At 33.1% G+C, this 25,093-nt stretch overlaps 2 protein-coding genes across 2 annotated transcripts; both read left to right on the forward strand.

Annotated features, from left to right (window-relative positions):
- Window positions 1-437: 437 nt before the first annotated feature.
- On the forward strand, window positions 438-905 carry LOC146915049 (uncharacterized). The gene has a single exon (XM_085721215.1). The coding sequence runs from the start codon at window positions 438-440 to the stop codon at window positions 903-905; it is 468 nt and encodes a 155-aa protein (XP_085577341.1).
- Window positions 906-19,644: 18,739 nt separating this feature from the next.
- LOC146915050 (scarecrow-like protein 8) lies at window positions 19,645-22,055 on the forward strand. Its single transcript, XM_085717608.1, has one exon. It carries the CDS (start codon window positions 19,764-19,766, stop codon window positions 21,777-21,779), a length of 2,016 nt encoding a protein of 671 aa, XP_085573734.1. The 5' UTR covers window positions 19,645-19,763; the 3' UTR covers window positions 21,780-22,055.
- The last annotated feature ends 3,038 nt before the right edge of the window (window positions 22,056-25,093 follow it).

Raw genomic sequence — 25,093 nt, forward strand, 5'->3', positions numbered from 1 at the left:
GGACTTGCTTTCCTATATGACCAGCTATCTCTTACCTCCGACTCATCCGTGGCCTCCCTTGGTGGTTACATGACATTGCTTGTGGTAATATTTTTTATCTTCTTTTTTACTTATTGGATCGTAAATGTTTAGTTGTTTCTATAATTCTTGCGGTGATATAAATATTTGTTTCTTTGTGTTTGCAGGGATGGACTTTGGCGCATTTCTCGAACATCATTCTGAGGATTGATGATGATGTCTACGACCCTACTGTTTCCCCGCTTGTGAGTAATTGGAAATCTCCCAGGGGCTTTTCTAATCTGGGACACTACCAAACTGCCATCGATTCGATGGACCATTCTCATGTCACCTGGAGGTCGTACGAGAGACGACGACACATCACACCCTTTCAGGATATATGCTAGTACTCTGGATGGATCATGGCCGGCAGCGACAGGATGGTCCGTCACTTGCCAGAGCGGGTTCTTCGGCAGTACGGGCATGTCCAGAGAATTCCCAGGCCTCCTACAGACATTGAGCTTCTTGCAGCGGATGATGTGGCCCAGGCCTTCATGGAGTTTGCTCTACATGTCCTCAGCCATCAGCAGAGGGGTCATCTGGTTCCAGATAACGAGTCGTGGTTTCATACTAGGGGGTACATGAAATGGTTCGTTAGAGTATCACATCCTATTGTGAACCGCCCTACGGCCATTCCTGACTACGCAGCTGATGCCCCTCCTCGTCCTGTCCCTCCTTACGAGGAGGTTCTTGTTGAGCAGCAGTGGGCCAGACATCCTCCCGACCCATACCAGATCATCAGCAACATCAGAGCTAGAGTGGACAGTGCAATTGGCATCCAGATGTGTTTGGTTATCCAGAGGTTCTTCGCATCATGCAGGGCATACAGTCTGAGTGGAGCATGCTGAAGTAGGTGCCGGCTCCGCGGAGGAGGAGTAGGAGTCCACGGGATGGACCAGCATGACTTGTGTAGTTTTTTTTTTGTTTGACATTTTGAAGGATTTGGTTGTAATCCTATTACATTTGCGCTTTTTGGCGCTTTTATGACATTATGCGTTATTTTATTTCGTTGTTTTATTATGTTATTTTTCGTAATATAATTATGATTTAATGCTTGATTGAATGAATGCTTGAATGAATGATGAAAAATGTATGTTTGAATGAATGTACGAAAGAAGTATTGAAAAATCAGGGAAAATAGAGGTTTCTGCCTCTTCTGGTTGTATGCACAGAATGTGCGCGAGTTAACTCACGCATGTGCTAATGCATGTGCTTATGGCCGCGCAAGTTAACTCACGCAGTGTTTTACACTTGCATTACTTAACTTGCGTGACGTATGTTAACTAACGAATACATTTGCACTTGCGTTAGTTAAAATGCACAAGGGTATAATTGGAACGGCTGCAGGGCGCGAGCAAAATGTGCAGGGTGAAGAGCAAAATTCGAAAACAAATACAAATTTGTTGAGGCCCAAACAAACAAGCGGACTCGATAACCACATATGTGTCCTAGGAGCAAAACGAACTTTCTTAGCTTTAAGCCACCATAAAGAATACGACTTAATTTTTTCTAATAATTGAAACATAGTATATTCTTTCTGCTTAAATAACATGTTGTTACGCTCATTCCACACAATCCAAGCACACGGTAACCAAATCAACTGAAGAAAGGATATAGTATTAATGTTTTTGTGAAAACTCTGGTGGAGCGCAAGAGCAATTTAACTCCTCATACTTAAAACCCAACAATTTTTCTCTCAAGTGTAAGTTTCCACCAACCATAACAGAATCCAACTCCCGCTCCTCCGTCAATTCGAATCAAAAGTCAAAAGAAACATCATGTCAATATTTTTGGATCACAAAAAAGAAATACATCAAATCACCTCTCTTGTATATCCAACATAATATCAATTCACATACAATATAAGAGTAAACCTATGAAGCTCGGATAAGGGTACGGGTGTGGGTACAATACGATACGGGTACGTGGATACGCAAATTTTTTTAAATTTAGGATACGATACGGCCAAGATACATTAAGTACATTAAGAGAATTTTTATACTGAAACTTTTTTTTTGAAGGAAGAATTTTTACTAAAACTTATATATATGCAAAATACTTGAAGGAAATAAGCATTGATTACCCTTCATTATTATATGTATGAAAAAATTTCTTATAAACCATATTATATTTTCATTTGTTGGGATATCGAGATAAACATTCAACACAAATTTTATCCAATGTTGATTAATTGAATCACCTCTCTCTCTCGTTACCTTCATTCATAAGAAGTATAATTTTAAGTGGTTTATCGAGAAACAATTCTACTATGCATATCTAAAATTGAATCATATACATCTCTATTGAATTTCTACAACATTATCTCATTTTTTTCCCTTCATCTTTTTTAGGATACGTATCTGTGAAGTATTTATAAGTATCATCGTGTATCTATGGAGTATCAAATAAATATCAAATAAAATATTTTTTAAAAAATTAAATAATTAATTATGATGAGAAAGTCTTAGTTAGACACATACCCAACATTTCAATTTTGGACACATCCTCACATAAAACTAACAAAATTAAATAAAATGTATTTAGTCACATCAATGATATATTATAATTTTATTTTTCTTTAATTTTTGTTTCGTTTTGTGTGTGTTTAAAATTGAAGTGTTGGGTATGTGCCCAACCAAGACTTTCTCAATTATGATACTTCGTGGGTATGTATCCACGAGTATCCATAGAATATTGATATCCGATACGTATTCAATACCGGTACGTTTCTGTTTTGGAGTATCGGGACTTACTCTCACACTTAAATCATAATAGATACACATGTTCACAAATCAAAATGACAACGATTTTCAAGGTTCCTTCATGTCAACTGACCGGGAATAGCCTGTTGAAAGAAGAAAAAACAGCTAATGGAATTTGGAATCCAGTGTACGGGTTTGGGATATCTTATAGCGACAAGCAACGAAACTCATTTCCTCTCAACACACGATTTCGTTGGTCCACGTGTGGACATTTATAGGTGCTCCTTTTATTTTTTGGTACTAATGTAATAGGTGTCTCTTTTTCAATCGACATATTAGACCAAATATTCTTTTTATATATTTAATTAACACATAATTCTTATTCTTGGTTAATTTAATTTATATATGTATTTGATTCATATAAGTATACTAATTTCTTTTTTAGTATTTGTATTTTATTACTTTAATTAAGTATACCTACCGGTCATTATTATTAGCAAAAATCAACATTTTAAATTCATTCATTAAACAAGGTATATATTCTATAATAAAGACCATATGCATCATTAATTAAATAAATATAAAATGTTGATCTTTGCATAAAATAGTGATCGAAGAGTATGGTTAAATATTCACCTTAATAAAGTGAATAAATAGAGAATTTAAAATTCAAACATTGATACTTACATATATAATACAATATTTCTACCAACTGAGATATGTTTATCCGAACATATTTTAATCATTACATATATAATATGTTTTGTTATTCCTAGTTTGCCTCTTTATGAACACAACTTTGCAAAGTTGACTTACATTAAAAAATCATAACTTAATACAAACCTCATATACACAAATTGTAGAGAAAATGAATATTGTGAATTTTAGCTTGGGCCTCAATATTTATTTTCTAACGATAAATATTTAGGTTAATATTACTCAATCTTCGAATTCCTATTAGTATATTAAAGTGTCCCTTCATCATGGTATCATATGAGTTGCCTTGAAGAGACATTTCCCATTATGTATTTTTTTAATAGCCAAAGTTTGTTGTTAATAACTGTTAGAATATTAGTGGGTGAGGATTGAAACAGCACCTATTGAACTTGTGAATGTATTATGATATTGTTTTTTAGGATTATCTATTGACTCCCCTTTTATCATTTTATTTCATGAATATTAAGACATAATCTTTTTGATCATAAAATATATTTTTTTATCAAGTAATTTAATAATTAAAAATTCACCTTTTGAAAGTGAATAAATGAGATGTCTAAAGTTCGAACTTCAACATCTAACTATAATAATGCATTGCCTCCGTAAAAAAAAAATATTCAAAATACATATTTTATTTAGCGAAAAAAGACAAAGTTTATAAAGTTATTATTTTAATAGACAATGATTGATAAATCTACAATCTTTGTGTGGATGGATTGAGCTTAATAATTGTCACACAAAAAAATATGAATTGAGCTTAATAATATACTCCCTCCGGTCACTATTATAAGCAAATTTTGACTTTTTAGGTTCATTCAATAAATGACGTATATGGTCTATATTGTAGGTCACATACATCATTTATTGAATGAATCTAAAAAGTAGAAATTTGTTTATAATAGTGACCGAAGGGAGTATAGAGAAGAAATTAAGAATGTTTATTTACAAGAATGGTAATGGCGTGTGTGGATACACTTTTTGAGTTGCTTGATAACTGTCCCGTCAGGTGATAGATGCATTCATTCTCACTCACGAGTGCATACAACCATTATTCAAACCATGTCAGTTTTTACACGCGCGCGAGTATGGATGTTACACTGACTTATTTCTAAGCTGTTTCCAAGCTTTTATCCAATTTGATTCTGCTATTTCACAGTTCAAAAGTGCTTTTCAATTTAAAGCCCTGCCCCTCCTCCCGTCAAGGTGTTCATGGGACCCAAATGGAGAAGATACATGAATTATATTTTATAAAAATCGTGACATTTGAACATAAAACAAGTGATATCTTCGTGATATCGTATTCTCTCAACAAAAAAAAATCTTAGTGATATCGTATATCGTCTCTCTTGAAGGTCACACAGTTTTTATATTTTTGAAATGAGAAATGATATTTGTATAAGTATTTTGTAATAACTTTGGTGATATTGGCTTGAGATATGGGAGTGTGTTTTTTTTTGAGGTCTCAAGTTCGATTATCTCAAGTCAATTTAAGTGGGTTAATTTAGTTTCTGAAAAAAAAAAAAAAAAACTTTGGTGATAACTTTCTTTCTTATAATTACATTGTGTTTTTACTTTTCCTCTCTATGTTTTAGTTTTCGAGTCACCTACTTTTCTTTCTATATATTTGGTTGTTACATAATACTACAAAATGTTATTCAAATAACATCCCTCTTTTGAAATATAAGAGTTCGCTCTGTTAAGGTTTTGAAACCTTGTTGCATGGCATTGATCATGTCGTCGTCGGTTATCATTTAATGGAGCTTCCTCGAAAAAATTTCATACACATGATATGAACAACACGTGTCTCCTTCCTAACTTACTTTTCAACTGGAGAGTTTTAGAGAGGCTCTCTCCAATATGATCGACCTTTCAGTGAGTCAGATGCCTAAACCTTCTGTCAAATGTGATCACTTTACATCAAGATCACAGAAGAGGAATGTCAACGTGAGTTTAGGGGTCTCAGTGTTGTCTTAAACATTATGGGGGCCTTTGTAAGGGTTAATTTAGCCATGGTTCAACGATAACAAATGAAAGGGTGATGGAAGATCATCTTACGTTATTCTTAGCATGTTTTTCAGTCATTTTCGATAGGTTTTACAAGCATAATAGAGGAGTATTAGATCAATTGCTTATGATTTCAGGACATTTGTAATGTTTTCTATATTTTAGTCTGTAATTTTATTCTTCCCGAAACATAGCAATTCTAGGGTTCTTTGATGTAATTCACGAAGAAATCATGCAAATCGGCAAAGCAAGACATCTGAAGATTAATGAAGGCTTTGGGAAGATCTAGAATGAAGATTCAAGAGGCCTCATAAGACGTTACAGAGGGAGAAATTATGTACTCAGGTTCCAAGACATCTTATATGGAAGCAAACACCCAAAAGGACGGAAAACGGAGATTTATGCACTGGAACGCGGTCACAGGCGCCCGGAGCATGATCCTTGTGCTCCGAGCATGGCCATGCGTCCCGAGCTTGCATTTCGTGCACACTCATGCGCCCCGAGCATGATCTATGTGCCCCGAGCATGGCCTAGGTTCCCCGGACATGCATTATCTGCACACTCATGCGCCCCGAGCATAGCCTATGTGCCCCGAGCATTGTTGAATGCGGGCCAAAACTGTTTTTTCCTACTTTTAAGGGGAAAATCCTGGTTTTTGGGCCCGACTTCAGGTGGAAACTCTCCCTATAAATATCATTCCTTTCATTCATGATTTCTCATTCAGAACGAAGCGGTTCAAGAGAAAGGCAAACACTAGGAGCTTCCAGGGAGGAGTTTCTCTCTCCTCACTCCAAGTTTCTATATGGTATGTTTCATTTCTTCAGTAATTTGTCTTTAGTTACCATGAGTAACTAAAACTTTTTAGGCTAGGAGTATAAGATGAACCTCAAATTTGTTTGTTGGATAATTATTTAATTAAAACCTTTTATTCAGTTATTTTCTGTTCATTATTTAGTTTTACTGCAGTGCGTAAGATTTGTCTCATCTGAAGCATAACCCTGATTTAGGCACTTAGGTAGTGGAAGGACCTAATATTGATATTCATATATGTCTAACCAGGAAGTAATATATTAGAACTAGCGAAACAAACTGAAAGCGATCGTACCCTGATAGTAAGTGTAACAACTCGTTTTTAGCTAGAATTATTTTAATTATTTATTATATGTTTATGTGTGATTATTTAACTTTGTGTGTATTTGATTTGGGATTCGTGGGTTTTTGGCCTAGAAGGGTATTTTAGTCATTTTTAGACTAAGGGGTATTTTGGTCATTTGGAGAGTAAGGGTAAATTAGTCTTTTTATTAAGAAGGTTATTTTTGGTGTTTTAATAAAAAAAAAGTTATTTTTATTATGTTACTAGTAAGTTGGGGTAATTATTTAGAGATGGTAATGATTCGATGTTTTAGCGGATTAACGAGTAGTAACTTTTGAGAATTTGTTAGTAAGAGTTTTAGGCCCAATTGTGAACATTAGAAACCTAGTCCAATTACAGAGTAGTATATATACTTAACTCATGAAGAGAAAGACACAAAGCAATTATACAGGTTCCTTCCACAATCCGAAAGTAGTCATATCCCCCTTCAACTTCCAAGGAGAGTTCACTAAAATCAATATTTGATTACAAATGATCAAGCACACAAGCAAGAGACTTCCAAATACTCAAGCACACAAGCAAGAGATTTCCTATGCTCAAGCACAAAAGCAAGAGACTTCTAAACAAACAAAATTACACAGAAAAATGTTTGAGGTTGAACACTTGATATACAATCAGTGGTGTTCCCAATACAAATCAAATAAGACTCTTAAGACTCTAGAATTTCTAAGATATGAAAGTTGTTAAGAAATTCTAAGTGAACTTTGATGTGTACAATTTCAGTAGAGTTTTGACACTGTAAAAACGTTGTTCAGTCTCTTACAATATTCAGGTCTTCACTCCTTTATATAGAGGTGTGAGAGATATGTTGAGGATTACCAACACATCAAAAACAGTCGTTGTTGAAGTTGATCATCACCAATGATCTGTTGCTTGATTTGGTTATCGTCCTAGGAGGGAATAATTTGAATTTCATTCCTTATTTAGAGAAATAACCAGCGTAGACACGGCTGTAGCAGTACTGAGTGCATCCAAGGTAGTGGAGTAGTGGTTGTACAATTGTACTATGTCCTTTTTGTGCACTCTTCAGTGGATAAGCATCCAATTCCTTCTAATTCCTCTGAAATAGTCGTTGTTCCAGACTTCTATTCCTTCTGCAATTTTGTGTCTTCAAAAACTAACTTTAACTAACTCCAGCTTCTTGACTTCAGACTCTGATGGACTTTAGACTCTGATGGTCTACAGACGCTTGATGATGTCCGACTCTGGCAGTCAGCTTCTGATGAATCTTCAGACAAAGACTTGCAACATAAGCTTCCTTTCAAAATTTCATTGCTCTCTTTTGTTCTTTCAGAGCCAATACTTTGATTTAAGACTTATAAATTTTTGACTACGGTCCTACACACTTGAAAAAATATTAGCATATCCAATTAACATTTTAATACCTTGTTATCATCAAAACTTAAGGTGGTAATGTTAAACACATTTTGTTCCAACAAAATTAAGGTTAGAACATTTTCATGTCATAGCCAATTTTAGGCTAGAGAGAAAGTGGGAAGAATATAGAGAAGAGAAGATGAAGAATTTGGAGAAGAGGGAAGATAGAGATTGGGAGCTAGAAAGGAGATTGAAGCCATAACTAGTGATTGTGAAGCTTTGAGGTAAGGGATAGATTCTTTTCATCAAATAAGTTATAACCTCATCTTTTTACTTTTGGATCATAAGTGCTTTTGTGTGAATTATGACTTTTCGTGATTTTTGATGATGAATTTCATGCTCTTAAATTTCATGGAATTGATGTGTTTATGTGTTCAAGTTCATAGTTGATGTTTGTGATAAGTTCTTTTGATGATTTTTTCTCAATTAAGTGTAAACCATGAATTGGTGAATGATTATTTTTGAAACATGTCTAAATTCACTTGATATATGATTATATATGTTTGTATGTTATTGGGGTTTGAAATGTTGTTGTTGTTTGTGAAGTTTGGATGAAATTGTGAAAATATGAGTTTTTGGTGAAAAATGAGCTTGATGATGATTATGATATGAAATGAGGTTATGATTCCATATTTGTAAGTGTTTTGATTGTCTTTTGATGTATGTTAACTAATAAAAAAGTTTGGGGGACGAATTTAGGTCAAAGGGGATTAAAATCGGGGTTGTTGGTGAAAATTGAAGTGGGTTCCCAAGAGGAAACCATAATTATGGGTTCTTGTCCTGGTGTAGCTCGCTAGGCGAGCCTATGGCACGCTGTGGCGAGTTGCCCAGAACAGAACCCATGGTTTTGGGTGTTCTGAGCAATCGGGGGTCGATCCAGACTTTTCTAAATGCTTCTTTTGATGTGTTTGATTGTTGTTTTCACTTCTAAACCTATTGGAACATCAAATGGATTGGATTAAGATTGATTTTGTGAATCGAATTGAAATTTATTTGAAAATATTCAAGAACGTGAAATTTTCCGAAACTTGTCTTTCTCAAATGAAATGGTAGGGTTAAGGTTTGTTTTATGTAGTAATGATTTTAAAATGGTTTTGAAAGGTGTATATGAGCTTTAAACTTGGTTTTACTTGAAAATGGAATTCTTTCGAAAAATGATAAAATGAGACGAACTTAGTGAATTTTTGGAATTAATCGGAATCAAGCTATGATGTGGATATGTGTGAGTTACTGTAATCATATGTGATAAGTGAATATGCTTTGTTGATGCGTTTGAACATGAATGCCTTGTCTTTGGTGAATTACTTAGAAAAAGATGAATTTTGTGAAAATAGACGAACTTTGACAAATTGAGGTTTTATGGTCGAATAGCTTGTAATTGGCTTTGTAATCATGATGATATGATAGAATAAGAAGGAATCAATGAGTATTGGGTGTTTAATATGATGAATGTCATGATGTGATTAGTTGTCCGTCTTTTATGCAAAATGTGATTTTGGAATTTTATCATTTCCTTGAGGTGATAGTTTTTGATGATGATTATGACGGTGATTTTAATGATGATGATTTATTAATGATGATGAATTCTTACATGCAAAATGACGATGATATTGATGATGACCGCATGTATGAAAGTGGCAATGTTAAAGATGATGATTTGTTGGGTGAACGTAAGGATTATTGGGTCATATGTTTATGCATTCATAAGTAGGATATTTATATCCAGCGGCGATGACTAGGATACTCTGTATCCAACGACGATGATTATGATACAGTTGTATCAAGTGACGATGATTGGTACCACATGCATATAAAATCGTGTCTAGGGGCATAGCATACATTTGATAATTGGTGAAATGTGTCATATTTGAATATGTGCTTGGTGATTATGTGCATTGGTGAAACTTGGTGATTTATGTACTTGGTGAAATTTGGTGAATATGTGAATATGTGAAGTTGTGCTTATGTAGCTTTATGCTTATATGTCTAATGTTTAACAATGATGTGGGATTGTTGTGAATGATTTAATTAGTGTTGTTAATCATTTGAAATTAAATATGTCGTTTTACTTTCATTTGATTATATTTTATTTTTGGAATGTTATTTATTCCCCAATGGTCGTTTGGTTGACCGCCTGCCTATTTGTATGACCGGGTAGACGAATTACAAGATTAGTTGTTTTGCTTGTGAGTATGCTTGAGGCTAGCTTTGGAGCTACCTCGTCTCTTTCATTTGAAGTCTTAGTCTAGGGCTCTGATTAGGGTGTTGGTCTTTTGTTATTTATATTTCATGTTTTGATGAGATTATCACTCAGTATATTGAGATTTGAGATTTATATTTGTTGATGTATTATGATATATGTGGCATGGATACTTTGGAGATTTCTATTATCTGTTGATGAAAGGTTATGATATTAATCCGCTGCGATGTTTTGAAAAATTATTTATGCATGTTTTGGATTTATTGAAGATGTAACATCTAAATTCTTGAATGATTGTATTATTCACGTGATTTATCGCTTTAAGGGTTTATGGTGTTACAATAAGTACTTCGGGAGGTGACATACCTAATATTGATGAACATCTGCTAAAATCAGGTAGTACCTAGTTAGTAATTAAGGTAACATGTGACTTCACGACTTAAATCAGCCCATTAACTCCATTCTTCTTTCACCTTGGTAAGCTAGACATTGATAGAGCCACCCGTTTGTAGAACTACCGAGAGGGAGAATATGCTATGTACTGCTAAGATTAATAAATGAGGGAACCTTTAGGAACACTAGGAAGTCATACCTTTGGAAATTTAGGAACTCTAATTTAAGTTTATGTTTCAATTATCTCTGAGCGAGTAAGACCACCAGGAACCTTCACGTGGATCAGCAGGTGCAACTCGACATACAGAGGGATAGAACGAAATCTATGAGAGAGTAAGACCCACATGTAAGGATCATTGTGTGACCAGAAGGTGCAACTTGACAGCGGATTAAGTTATAACGTCCCGACGAACTCATCACTTAGATAGTGTACTTAGAATAATTGAACTTGACTTGATTGTTAATTAATTCCAACAAATAAATAGAGGTGATTTAAAGAATCCTAACCGCAAGTGTACCAAATCATTTACCAAGTAATATAGTGTAAGTAGAGTATCGTATCCACATGGATTGTCATTTCGGCCAAACAATTCGCGTTACTTATTTTGGTTTAACAGAATAAAATAAAAGAGTTGAGGGATAAGAGATTGCAATTTTTATCTATTTGCAACAGAGCAAGTTACCTGTTTTGGTTGTTAGGATTCTTCGAATCCCCCCTATTCATTTGTTGGAATTAAATAGCATTCATGTTGTGTTTAGTTGTCTTAAGTAGACTATCTAACTGATGATTTCGTTGGGATGTACTAACCTAATAGGTTCGTCAAGTGGCATCACTTGATCGCACGGTGATCCTTACGTGCGGGGTTTTACTCTCTCTCAGTTGATTCTGGTCTATCCCTCCAATATTGAGTTGCACCTACTGGTCACACGGTGATCCTTACGTGTAGGTTCTTACTCACTCAAAGGTAATTGAAACATAGACTCAAATCGGCATTCCTAAATTTTCAAAGGTATGGTGGCCAGTGTTTCTAAAGGGTTTTGGATGCAAGTTTTAATTGAAATTGGGATCGAATTTGGGGTCAAGGGGATCAACTTCAAACCATGCATGATCGCAAGAAGTTCCGCATGCAAGTTGTTCGAAATGCCAATAAATCCTGAGAATCCACAAAGTCATGTACCGTCCGAATTGCGGTGAACACCTCCAAGGCCTGAGCGGATGGGACTACCAAAATTGCTCCCACCAACATTGAGAATCGTAGCTTCCATAAAAAAAAAAAATTAATTAAGAAATTAAGTTGATACATTCCTACTATTTTACAAAACACAGGGTGGGTATATTAATGTAAATAACTTTTAATCATCATAGTACGACATAAGTCATATTTAAGCAACATATAAGAAGTAGTCAAAAAAAAAACACACAAGAAATTTGATCACCGAATCACGTATTTTGATTTTTTATCAATTCAGTCACGGAGTCATGTATAGTTGCACAGTTTTGACTTGTTCATTGTGTGTGGTTCTAGTCTTCTAGATCAATGTAGTGTGTTTTTTTGGTTTTGTTTAAAATCAAGATTCAATGAATATGCCTGTCTGATTTAATTTGATGATAGTGCACACGTGATTGGTCAATGCATTTTCATAAAATAATAATTTTAAACATTACTTAATAAGTTCCCAAAAAAAAACATTACTTAATGAGTTTAAATTTTAAAGGTTAAGCATGTGTAAAATACAACCATATTATCCTTTGATAGTAAGACATGCCTGAACACCTTTGAGAAGCATGCAGTTTATTGTAAAGAGTTTTCCGACTTTAAATACAAATATCATTTTATTAGGAATGTTCTTTTTGATATGGTTTGACGGACGAAAGTATTTGTAAAGAAGGAGGTGTTTGTGAACTTTTTTTTTTGAAGATGTTAAACAAAATATATTAAAAAACCAACACACCTCCTCTAGCACAAGGTTTGCCAAAGGTAGTTGAAGTATTCAAAAATTACAAAAAGACGATTCACATGCTACCACAAAGTAGTCAAGAAAAAAAAAATTATGTTACAACTAAGAGGGAAAACCGACACTTAGGCTACAAATTTTCTGGTGTACGGGTGGATAGGAGAAAAACAAACATGTGTGAACTTGACTATGGTTTCTCCACTTGTGGGATTGGGGACTAGAACTTAAATTGTGGGACATATGCAACCATCAAAGCCGCTTCAAGCAAAATGACCAAATACGAGAAAACATGTTATGACAATGAACTTGATTTTTTACCATTTGCATTTGACACTTTTGTCTTCCTAGCAGTGGAGGCGGTGAATCTTCTACAAAGGGTCATGCATAGCAATGTCGTATCTCATACGTCTATGATTGTCGTTTTTAAGAAGGATTAATTTTATCATTCAAAAAAGGGTAGCGGCGCATCTTATTGTCCGCTTACCTTTTATTTATGTGCAATTTTCCATATATATTATAGATTAAAAAAATAACCAATTAAAATCTATTATTTTGTCTTGTAAGCCTACTTTATAAATCGTCTTTTAAAAATATGTACTGCATACTCTTCTTTTTTTTTTTTTTATCAAATAAGCCAGTGATTATAGAAATTTTTATTTAGATTAAACTAGGGGAACATTTTTTTTACTGTTTAATACTAAATAAAATACTTAACTGCACTTTTAATCCTCCTATTTTATCAAATTCATTAAAATAATGATCTTTTTTTTTAAATCAAACTTTTTGATTCCTCTATTTCAAAAATTGTTGCAATTTAATTTGATCACAACTCATGTTTTTCCCATAAAAATGATATTGATTTTTGCAGAAAAAAATATTTATTTGCCAAAAGTCACAATCTTTAGGGCATAAAACATGAATTAAGATATAAATATTGCAACAAATTATAAAATGGAAGGACCAAAAAGTTTGATTTATGAAAAAGGGGCTATTTTTTTTTTTAATAAAATAGGGATCAAAAGGGCAATTAAATAAACCAAACAATAGCAATACCATCTTTTCCAGTAGAGATGGAAATAAATAATATCAAGAGTGATTGATTAACGCAATCTCCATCATATCAAGCCCTTTCACCTGATGGCACCATGCCATTAGATCTCCACCACACACACATCACACACACACATCCACAATGTTTGAGTGTCATCAATGACCAGGATGTAATGGCACGGTACCATTAATGGCACCCAAGTATTTCCCAATTTAAACACCTAATAAGAAATTTGATCACGAGATCATGTGTATCACACTAGTTTCTTTTTTCCTAATAAAAATTGTATGTCACACAATTTTGACTTCTTCATTTTTTGGTCAAGTAGTTTAGTGGCTAGATTCACATACATTATGTGTGGAGAAGTTAGAAATTTGAGGTTCGAACCCCGACCCCTGCTGTGGAGAAGTGGGGAATTTAAGGTTCGAACCCTGACCCTACATAAATTATCTCTGGTAACTGCCAACTGAGCTACACTTACGAAACATTTTGACTTCTTCATTGTGTGCGGTTTTAGATCAATTTAATAAAAAATTGATTCAATGAAAATCTATATTTACACGTGACTTGTTATTGCATTTCCACACAATTTTATACATAGTTTAAAGTTAAATAAAATGTTAACGATGTGTTAGCTCAAATGTAAAAACATCAAAAGAAGTAATTCAAATTTCATATGATATAGTTTTTTTTAGAAGTTAAAATAGAATTATATTAATAGAACAATTTCAGCGTCCCTTAACTTGATTTCAAGTATCGGTTTGGTCTCATAAGTAATAAAAGGTCTGCTTAGGTCCCTTAACTTTATTTAAAGTAACAGTTTGGTCATTTCTGTTAATTTAATTCAAAAAAACGTTAAATTTTGGTCCCTTAACTTATTTAATTAGTATTAGTTTGGTCCCTTAACTTATTTAATTAGTATTAGCTTGGTCCCTAAACTTAACGTTTTTTTGAACTAAATTAACAGAAAGGACCAAACCGATACTTTAAATAAAGTTAAGGGACCTAAACGGACCTTTTATTACTTATGGGACCAAACCGATACTTGAAATCAAGTTAAGGGACCAATTGAGCATTTAAGCCAACTATTTCACTTTTCCGTATAAGAAGTGTCATAAAGAAGTAAAGAAAAGAAATTAGAGTTAACATCAAAATACGAAAAGAAATCCCCAGAGAGAAAGTCAAGATACTGATATTACAGAACTCCTCTCAAGCATAAAAGAGGATTGTGCCACCACAAATGGTAGTTCAAAGCAAAGTTGACATGTTTCACATTTAACCACCAAAAAGATTGAATTTTAATTTTGTCAGGAAGGTGATGATGAATGTCAATTTTAGTGGGTAAATTTGGTTTCTTAAAAAAAAGTGATGAAGAGCATCCTCCTTATGCTAAAAAATACGAGCATTTATTTCTCTCCAGATGACCCAAACAGTCAAGAACCATATCAAATGAAAATCGGCGCATAACTTTTTAGAAAAACCTCCCAAGGCAATAAAATGAATTAAATGATTCGAAATATGAAACAAATTGACCATGATGAATATTAACCAGTTATAAACAACATTCCAAATTTGTCTGTAAAAATTACATTGAAGAAAAAGATGATCTACATCCTTTGGATTATCACACCTTCCCACACAAAGCAATGCATTAGCTGAGATCACGGCCCTCCTAATTAAATTGTCATTTGTTTGAATATGATTACGGAGAAGCCATCACATGAAGAGACATACTTTCAGAGGAAGCTCTTTATGTCAAATTAAATGAGTATTTTCATCTATAACGTGTTAATCCACTGAGATTAAAATATTGTAAGCACTACTCACATTATACTTTTTTGAAGCATGCAAATTTCAAAGCCAGTGTCATTCACGTCCTCCTCCAAAACAATATAATTCTACAAAACACAACACTCCCTCAACTGATCCTCTTCCTAAGCCCATAATCTCCTTCGCCATTTTAAGGCCTTGCCACCCTCACCCCAACCTAACTATTTCATCTCAACAACTGTTGTCACTTTATTATCAGAAAAAATAAAAAAATAAAAGGCCGCTGAACCTAACCTTTAAAACCCCTATGTCTAACTAAGGATCCCACCAAAATAATATCGATGCTCAATCTCCTAACTCACACCTTAAGTTATCATCAATACACATTCCTACACCCACTCCAACACCATTTCTAATACTAATTAAATCATTCTACCACATCGGACCTCCTTTGTCCTCCTCATGAATATTGCCCCCTTCCTATCTATACCTAGCTGATAAAACTCTTAACCACAAACCCCCAAACTCATCCTTTAACCTCCAACACCACGACCCAAAATTCTCCTTTTTAGAACAAATAGAGTCCAAATTGATTCAAGAGATTTTCCTAACATCCTAACTTTCCCTTGAAAAGAGCAATTAAAAATAAATTCAATAGAGGTACATGTTGAGCCTTGAAGAAGGAAATACAAAATAGATTCATATGATACAATTGTAAAATAATCATCAATGACACTGTTTTCATATTTGAGAAAAAATACAAGTGGAGAAAGCAGTGCCCTCTTTTCATATTCTTTTTGATTAGGTATTCTCTACCACAACAGTAAAGATCAATCATTCGAGTGAGATAAAATTTCAGTACATGGTTAAAACCTTTTTCAAAAGATTTAACACTGCTAAACATTTGATTCAAACTCAAATCTTCTCATTAAATTGAGAGATAGTATTGTTTTTTCTTTCAAATGCGTTTGAGTTGGATTTAGATCATCTTCTTCCCCTCATTTTTCCTTTCCTCCCTCATTCCATAAGTTTCATCTATGTGTCCCTAAATTTTCAATGTGGATCCTCTCATTTCCCTCATTCTATTTCTCTCTCCTTCTACAATCTCTCTCTCTCTCTCTCTCTCTCTCTCTCTCTCTCTCTCTATATATATATATATATATATGTCTCAGGAGTGATAATTGAACCCAGACTCGATGAGCACTCGTAAACAATACCCGTCAATGGGTAGGGTAGAACCTCACTTTCATGATATGAGCTTGGGTCCGGGTAATTTTTCACAAATTTAAATGAGTATGTGTACGAGTAAGGGTACTATACTGCCTAGACCCGCAACCCATATATACATATTTATACAATATGATAAATAATTTATTTATATTTGGTGTATAATTAATTTATTTATTTATCTATTTAAAACTAAAGCTAAACCTTAAAACTACTTAATACAGTAACAACTCTTTCTTGCTGGTGTATATAATTTTTAAGTGATATTTTGAATGTTTTTTATTTAGTTAAATACTACTGTTCATACTATTTTATGAGTTGATTTAAAAAAAATTGAACTATAATTTTATCTCAATTGTGATATTTTTATTCTTTCATTGTTAAAGTGCACGTAATTGTGCACGTATGGACACTTATGTGCTTATAGGGTATGAGGAATGATACTAGAGTTATTGCATACGAGGATACAAATTCGAGTACGAGTATTTTTTTACAAACACGAATATGAGAAAAAATATTGTAGTACCCTACCCATAAAATATCCATTACGAGTCTCTCTTCTCTTAAAGAGAATGACAAAACGAAGAGGATTCAAATTTGTAGAAACAAATTGTGGAATGAAGAAGAACGAGATAATAAGTGGGAGAAAAAAAATCCAATTTATTTTGAGTTATTACGTGCCCGTTTGGTTCAGCTTTGAATATAATTGATTCTGAGAGAATTGATTCTAATAGAATTGATTCTGACAGAATTGATTCTGAGAGAATTGATTTATGTTTGGATACAATTATGTAGAATTGATTAAACAAAATGATTTATGTTTGGATGCAATTATGTAGAATTGCTTTTGAATGTATAATTATTAAAATAGACATAGCTAAAGGAGAATTGATAAAGAATGAGAATTGATAAAGGGCAATAAAGTAAAATAACATGTTGTAATAATAAAATATACAAACCTATACACGTTGTTCAAGGAGAATTGATTCTAGAAAAGCTAGAAGCTAGGATTTGTAGCTTCATGGAGAATTGCTTTTGGAGGATAAAAGCAATTCTGAAAAGCTGAACCAAACACGTTGTTTTTGGCTAGAATTGCTTTTGGCACTGTAAAGAATTGATTTTGGGCTAGAATTGCTTTTCAGATGCCAAACCAAACAGGCACATGATTCCATCTTTTCAATTAGAAATAGAAATAAATAAATAAAAAAATACAAAAGTGATTGATTAACGCAGTCTACATCTTATCAAGAAATTTTACCCTCATTTTCTAACAAATTTACAATGATTTTAAGAAGTTTTACAAGTACATCGAAACAAAACCAAAAGCACACTTTACGTGTTATTACACGCGCCAGGTAGATAGCGTGAACACTTGGATTACCGAAAATTGAAGTTCGTTATTAAATACACAACAGAGGAAGAGTCAGTTTCGGCTTTGATGCGGTACAATATTGACCGTTCGATGTAACTGAATCTGGTCGAAATCTAGAATCTGAAATAAATCAACGGTTTGATCTTAATGCGTACAAACTCTGATACGAAACATTCCACACTCATATTTAAATAATCCAAAAATATTAATTAATAATACAATAACGACAATGACAACCATAATAACAACACAATAATCCTTAAAAAATGAAAATAAATTTACCTCTCTACAAAGAATACAAAATAGATTTATTTTTTATTTAAAAAATTTAACTAGTATATATTATATAATTATATTTTTTTGGCTTTCGCACCAGTTTCCGACCCACCAAAGGTGGGCGACTAATCCGGCTTGTGCGTAAAGGCATGCGCACTGGCCAAGCATTGTTCCCCCTGAGAATCGAACCCGTTATTCCCTGGGTACGTCCTTAGAAGGAGCTCATTGTCAATGGAGCCCAAGCAACTTGGTTTATTATAATGTGCTGCCATATAATTAATAAATATTTTTTCCTTCTTCCTTCAAAAAAAATATTTTTTCCTTCTACCAAAAAAAAATATAATTAATAAATATAAAAACATATGATTTTTTTTATAAATAAAAACATATAAATTGTCGTATTTATTAATTGACGTAACAACATATAATTGATCATTGAATGTATGTGTAAAATAATTTTATCTGATCAATATATGATAACTAAATTTTTATTTTTAAAAAATAATTAAACTCTTTCCCTAAAAAATAAAATAATTAAACTCTTATTTTAAATTATCCAAATTTAAATTGTATACGTTTAATATGGTATTTAATTTTTTTTTAAAAAAACTATTTTTTGCAAACAACTTATTAGTTGAGAATTCAAAAACACTTGGATGATATTGTAAAAAATCTTTTACAACTTAGATAAATATAAACAACATACTTCATAGTAACATTTATAAACAACTATTTCTTTTATAAATTCATTAAATAGTTATTGTATTTGGACTATATTATAACCTAAATACATAAGTTGTCTAATGAATTTATGAAAGAAATAGTTGTCTATAAATGTAATCAGAGATAATATATATTATAAAATTGAAATAAACAAATTAAGTAAATATAAGATAATTAGAAAATATACATTAAAGCTTATAATATTAAGATAATTAAAAAATATTTTTTACCAAAGAAAGAGAGAAATGAATACGTTATTGTTTGTCTTTTTGTTTAAGGGATTATTGTTTGTCTTTTCGTTAATCATAAAGAGAGTATGAGTTATTATTCTAACAAAAACAATGGAAAATAAATAGAGTATGAGTTACAATATCTGTTACTTATATGGTTACCAACTAAAAAAAATACATAAATCTATTTCTGAAAGCAAAACACAAAATTCTCATTATCTTTTAGTTTCACCCAACCATTTTTACATGAAAAATGTAAAACTAATTAAATAAACGTTAATTACATAAGATAAGATCAATACAGGTCAAACCATTTTAAATATAGAAATAAAAATAATCCAATCTTTCAATAATAATAAATAAATAATAAATGAAAAAGAAAAAAAATATCAATAACTTTCCTCCGTTATATTCACCAGAATCAATTCAACCCCATAAAAGAACCCACTCACATTCTCTCTCTATAATGTTTCTCATGCGTTTCTCCGAAAACATAACCTTTTAACTCTTTCTTTCTTTCTTTCTTTCTTGTTCCTTATTTTCTTCGCTGTTTCAATGTCATCGCCGGGTTTCAATGCCGGCGGTGGTGCTGGCTCGTCGGAGTTTTTCTCCGGCAGATCACAAAATACTATCAACAATCTTATCACCACAACCAACCACCATAACAACCACCATCTTCTTCCTTCTCTTTACCGTACCCAACACCAACAACAACAACAACCGCTTCCTCCAATTTTTCTAGATCCTTCCTCACAGATCCAACAAAATCGCTTCATCGGAAAACGTACTTTAGCTGAATTTCAAACCCAACAACAAAATCACCATTTCAACAATCTTAATCTTGTCAACAACAACAACAACAGCAACAATCATGTTCTGTCTAATCTTTTACTTCGTTCTGTAAAACCAAGAACAACAACAACATCAACAACAAATTTTCAGTTTCATAATAATAATAATATTACCCATAATACCCCTTTATCATTCTCACTACCTGAATTACAACAATACCCTTACCACCAAACACAACGTTTAGGTGTTCCTCTTCTTCATCAACCAACAACAATTAACCAAAATTTTCATCATTACAGAAACTCCAATTTAGGTCAAATAATAAACTCAGTTCAACCGGTTCAAACGGTTCAACAACCGGCTCAAACCATGACCATGTCCGGTAAAATAGAAGAAAACAACGTCAATAACAACGATCACACTCTTCTACAAGAGTTGGAGAAGCAGCTTCTCGAAGATAACGACGAAGAAGGTGAAACGGAAACAGCTTCTGTTATTACAACAAGTGAATGGTCAGAGACTTATCAGAATCTAATTGGGCCCGGGCCCGGGCCTGGGCCTGGTCAGGCTCAAGCACAAGCTCAGAAACTGGTATCTTCATCACCAACTTCATCAACAACGTCATCAACTTCTTCATCAGCGGCTTCACCTGCTTCTGTTTGTTCAAAACAAACGCTAATTGAAGCTGCAAATGCGATTTCAGAAGGTAAAAATGATGTTGCTTTAGAGATCTTGAACAGGTTGGTTCAGAATTTGAATCTGAATTCGATGAATTCGGATCAACGGTTGGCGAATTTCATGGTGAGAGCGTTGAAATCGAGGATGAATTCGGTTGAAAATCCACCTGTTGTTGCGGAATTGTTCGGGAGAGAACATGCTGAGTCGACTCAGTTGTTGTTGGAAAACTCGGTTTGTTTCAAGGTTGGTTTCATGGCTGCAAATCTCGCAATTCTGGATGCTGCATTTGAAGAAAACGGTAACAGTTTCTGTGTAGTTGATTTTGAAATTGGGCAGGGAAAACAGTATGTGAATCTTCTTCACGCGCTCAAAGCGCGTGAGGTGGCGCGTGAGGGATTGAAGTTGAAGGTTGTTGCGGTGGCGGAGAACGGCGGTGATGATAGAGTGATAGCTGTGGGTGAGATGTTGAGGCTTCAAGCGGAGAAGCTAAGAATTGGTTTCGAGTTTCGTGTTGTTTCGGTGTCTCAGAGACAAGTCTACGAGTTGACTCGCGAGTTATTGGGATGTGATGTTGAAGAGACAGTAATTGTGAATTTTGCGTATAAGCTGAATAGAATTCCGGATGAAAGTGTGTCAACGGAGAATCCACGTGACACACTTTTGCGACGCGTGAAGAAACTCGCGCCGCGTGTTGTGGTTGTTGTGGAGCAAGAAATGAATTGTAATACCGCGCCGTTTTTGGCGCGTGTTGCAGAGTCATGGGGTTATTACTCCGCTTTATGTGACTCGGTCGAGGAAAATTCCGACCGAGTCAAGATTGAGGAAGGAGTGAGTCGAAAATTGTGTAACTTGGTGGCTTGTGAAGGTAGGGATCGTGTCGAAAGGTGTGAGGTTTTTGGCAAATGGCGCGCAAGGATGAGTATGGCGGGGTTTAAGATGAAACCAATGAGTCAAAATGTTGCCGAGTCGATTAAGTCGCGACTCAATATCGGTAATAACGAGTCGCGAGTTAACTCGGGACTCAGTGTGAAAGAAGAGAATGGTGGTATTTGCTTTGGTTGGATGGGAAGAACACTCACGGTTGCTTCTGCTTGGCGTTAACTTTGGTCACTTTTTTTTTCTTCTTTCTTTTGTTTTATTTTTTTTAATTTGGTTCCATGAATATTATTAATGTTATTGTTACATTGTTACTATATTGTAACGTTATCTAGACATAATGGAAAAGCATAGAGAATAGAATTTGATAAATAATATATCATGGAAAAAAGGTTTGATGTAGAAAATCCCAAGGAGAACCCATCCTTCCTACCTTCCATCCATCTTGGTTCTACCAAACGAAAATTAATAATAAATAAAGTATATTAGATTCCAAATAAAGTTGCTAAGTTATATTTTGTTTTTTAAATGTGCTAGTTGTTATATTCTTCAACTATAAAAAAATGTACTCCTTAGTTGCTACTATTAGGATGCATCTGCTAGGTTACATCTCTGTGATCTGAATGTACTAGGTGCTATATTCTTCAACAAACAAAAAATGTACTAGTTTCCATTAGGATGCATTTTATATGTTGTAAGGCTGTGAATCAATTTTTATTCATTCATGCAATAGTTTTTTTTTTTTTTTGCTACGTTTGTTTTTGCGATGGGTAGGGTTATATGGCGCGATCAGAGGAAAACTTCCAAGGTAGTGCGAAAAAGTGGCTCTAGAGTGATGTCAAAAGTACACTTTGTTACAATTAGAATTGTATTTCGGCGCGATTGAATGTTATCTGTGGCTATGTCGTAATCATGAGTAATCAATCTCCCTTTCGAGATGATTATTTAGCTGTTTGATTTGATCCGATCGATTACCATTTTATTTCAGCCTCTTGTGACTGAATTTTATCTTTGTGACTATGTCGTGATCATGAGTAATCAATCTCCCTTTCAAGACGATTATCTAGTTATTTGATTTGATCTGATCGATTGCTATTTTATGTGATCTGTAACATTCAGTTTTATTGATAGATAATATGAAATACTTCTTTAACCGTTCTTTGAACATATAGGAATGTCCTAATTACTCTAGGAGAGGTCCTAATTTCAACTCAACTAAATTTGTATAGGATATAATGGAATACAACTAAGTAATTTTTTATAGGAAATAATTGAATATAAAAGAAAGAAATGTACGGGTGATACATTTTTTTAATCATATTAACTTGAGTGTGTGAAAGGAGTTGGTTGAAGTTTGGTAGATATATATAGCTAGCTTGTATGCATTGGTTTGCCCTTACAATACCGACAAATGAGGGCTCCACACTTTATGTTATGCGTTTTTTGGGTTTTTGTTGTAGTTGGAACTTCCCTATTATCGAATTCTGCTTCCAAATTTGTAAAGTCTTCTAAAATAATGTTGTTATTTGCCCATAATGCTTTATAGGTTATTTGCAATGAATGATTCAATATATTTTGGCCATATACTTTTTTGTGGTTCACACTAGAGATCTTTTAAACACAAAAATGGAAAAAATAAAGAAATTTGATTTATAACACCCAAGGGATTGTACCATACAATGAATATTATGATTTCACGGATAAAATAATAAATACTGATGTATGCCTAATTAGACATGAATTCATGGAGTTTTTTTTGGTTGATAAGAATGAATTTATGGATTTGATTCATTTTATTTTTTACTTTTATGTATAATGCAGGGAGGATCTGAGATATGGACCTGACTTGAAGTATACGGTTGAGAATGATAATGTACATTCAAACAATATGATATACTTAAGTTGACATTTGATTGAGTAGAATGAGAGATTTATTATAGTAAAAAATAAGGTATACAGCTCCGGTCACTAATATAAGCAAAAGTTCACTTTTTAAGTTTATTCAATAAATGATGTATGTAGCCTATAATAAAGACTACATACATCATTAATTAAATGAATCTAAAAAGTGGATTTTTGATTATATTAGTGACCGGAGGGTGTATATGTTTCTCTTTGAATGTGTATTGTGTTAGGAGCTAATTCAGATCAACAATATCCTATTAAGTGAAGTCGAATACATGAATCAAACGATATCATAGTGTTATATTAAATATCATATATTTCTTCAACTCATTTATCTCATTAAAAATCATATATTTCTTCACAACTCATTTATCTCTAAATCACTTTTAATAGTCTTACTACAGTTTTTCAAAGTCTTCATCTATCTTTCACAAAACATTTTGAGAAAAAACTTTTTCTATTTATCCTTTATCCTTTATCCTTTTTCCTAAACCAAAACTTAATATTTTTCATCTTTAATACATTTCACTTGATCAAAATCATTTCTCTTGTTTTCCCATCAATTAACAAGTCTATATATATGTTTTTCTCTCTCCTTAGTGCCTATAGATTTTTCTCCCTCCAGACCAATATATATTTCTTGGGCATATAACATTCAAACATATTTACAAAAATTAAACTTAGAACCTATGCTTTAAATAATTTTGTACGCATGAAGTGCGATTTGAATTTGATACACACTTTGTGAGAACCTTATTGGACCAATTATGCTTAGCCCCTAGTGTATCTAAGTCAAATATCTTGGAGACTACTTGAGAATGTAAAAACATAATTTTCAATTAATATATATAAAATTAAAATTCACTTTTTCTTTTATGATTGGTAAAAAATTCCACAAGATGTGAAACAGATGCAAAAGGTAAGTTACTATTTATAGGATATAGTTTATTGCACTTGATGGTGAACTGAATAATGTCTCAACTTGTTCGTGTTCAGTGTTCTTCACTTCACGAGTCATGTTGGTTGTTCTTTTTATCTTTTGGCCGTATTATTAGGGAGCCAACAACACAAGTCTTCGTGTATTATATTATTCACAAAATTGTTGCAATGCATTGCACCACTTTTCTTAAAGTTTTATTTGTTTTAACAATTAAAAAAACACACACATATCCAACAAGATACCATAGTTTGGATATATTATATGATTACTCCAAAATAATTTAAAATATATTTTCTTTTGGAAAGGAAGTAGACAAATTTTAAATAATACTCCCTTCCGTCCTATAATATGTGACATAGTTGACTCTGTCACGTATGTCAATGTACAATTTTGATCCAACATATCTTGAATAATCTATTAGAAAAATTATGAAAATTTGATAGTTTAAAAGTATTCATCGAGAGAAATCCAACATCTTATATGCTATAATTTATCTTTGTATATTAGTCGAAAAATATGGTCAAAGTATTTTATATGAATAGTGCACATTTTTAAATTAATTAATTATATATATATTACTATAATTGTACAATTTGGATCCCTATATTTTTTTGGGTGCAAATTGATCAGTCCCTCAAACGGCCAACTTATTGTCTAATTGTTAATGTCATGTGCTATGTGGCCATTGTGAGTA

Source organism: Medicago sativa, chromosome 6 (assembly GCF_051527215.1).
Source record: "Medicago sativa cultivar Bolivia chromosome 6, Bolivia_mono, whole genome shotgun sequence".
NCBI lineage: Eukaryota > Viridiplantae > Streptophyta > Magnoliopsida > Fabales > Fabaceae > Medicago > Medicago sativa.

Excerpts from the sequence above, each read along its gene's own strand:
- LOC146915049 (XM_085721215.1), top strand. The coding sequence starts at position 438 with ATGGTCCGTCACTTGCCAGAGCGGGTTCTTCGGCAGTACGGGCATGTC.
- LOC146915050 (XM_085717608.1), top strand. The coding sequence starts at position 19,764 with ATGTCATCGCCGGGTTTCAATGCCGGCGGTGGTGCTGGCTCGTCGGAG.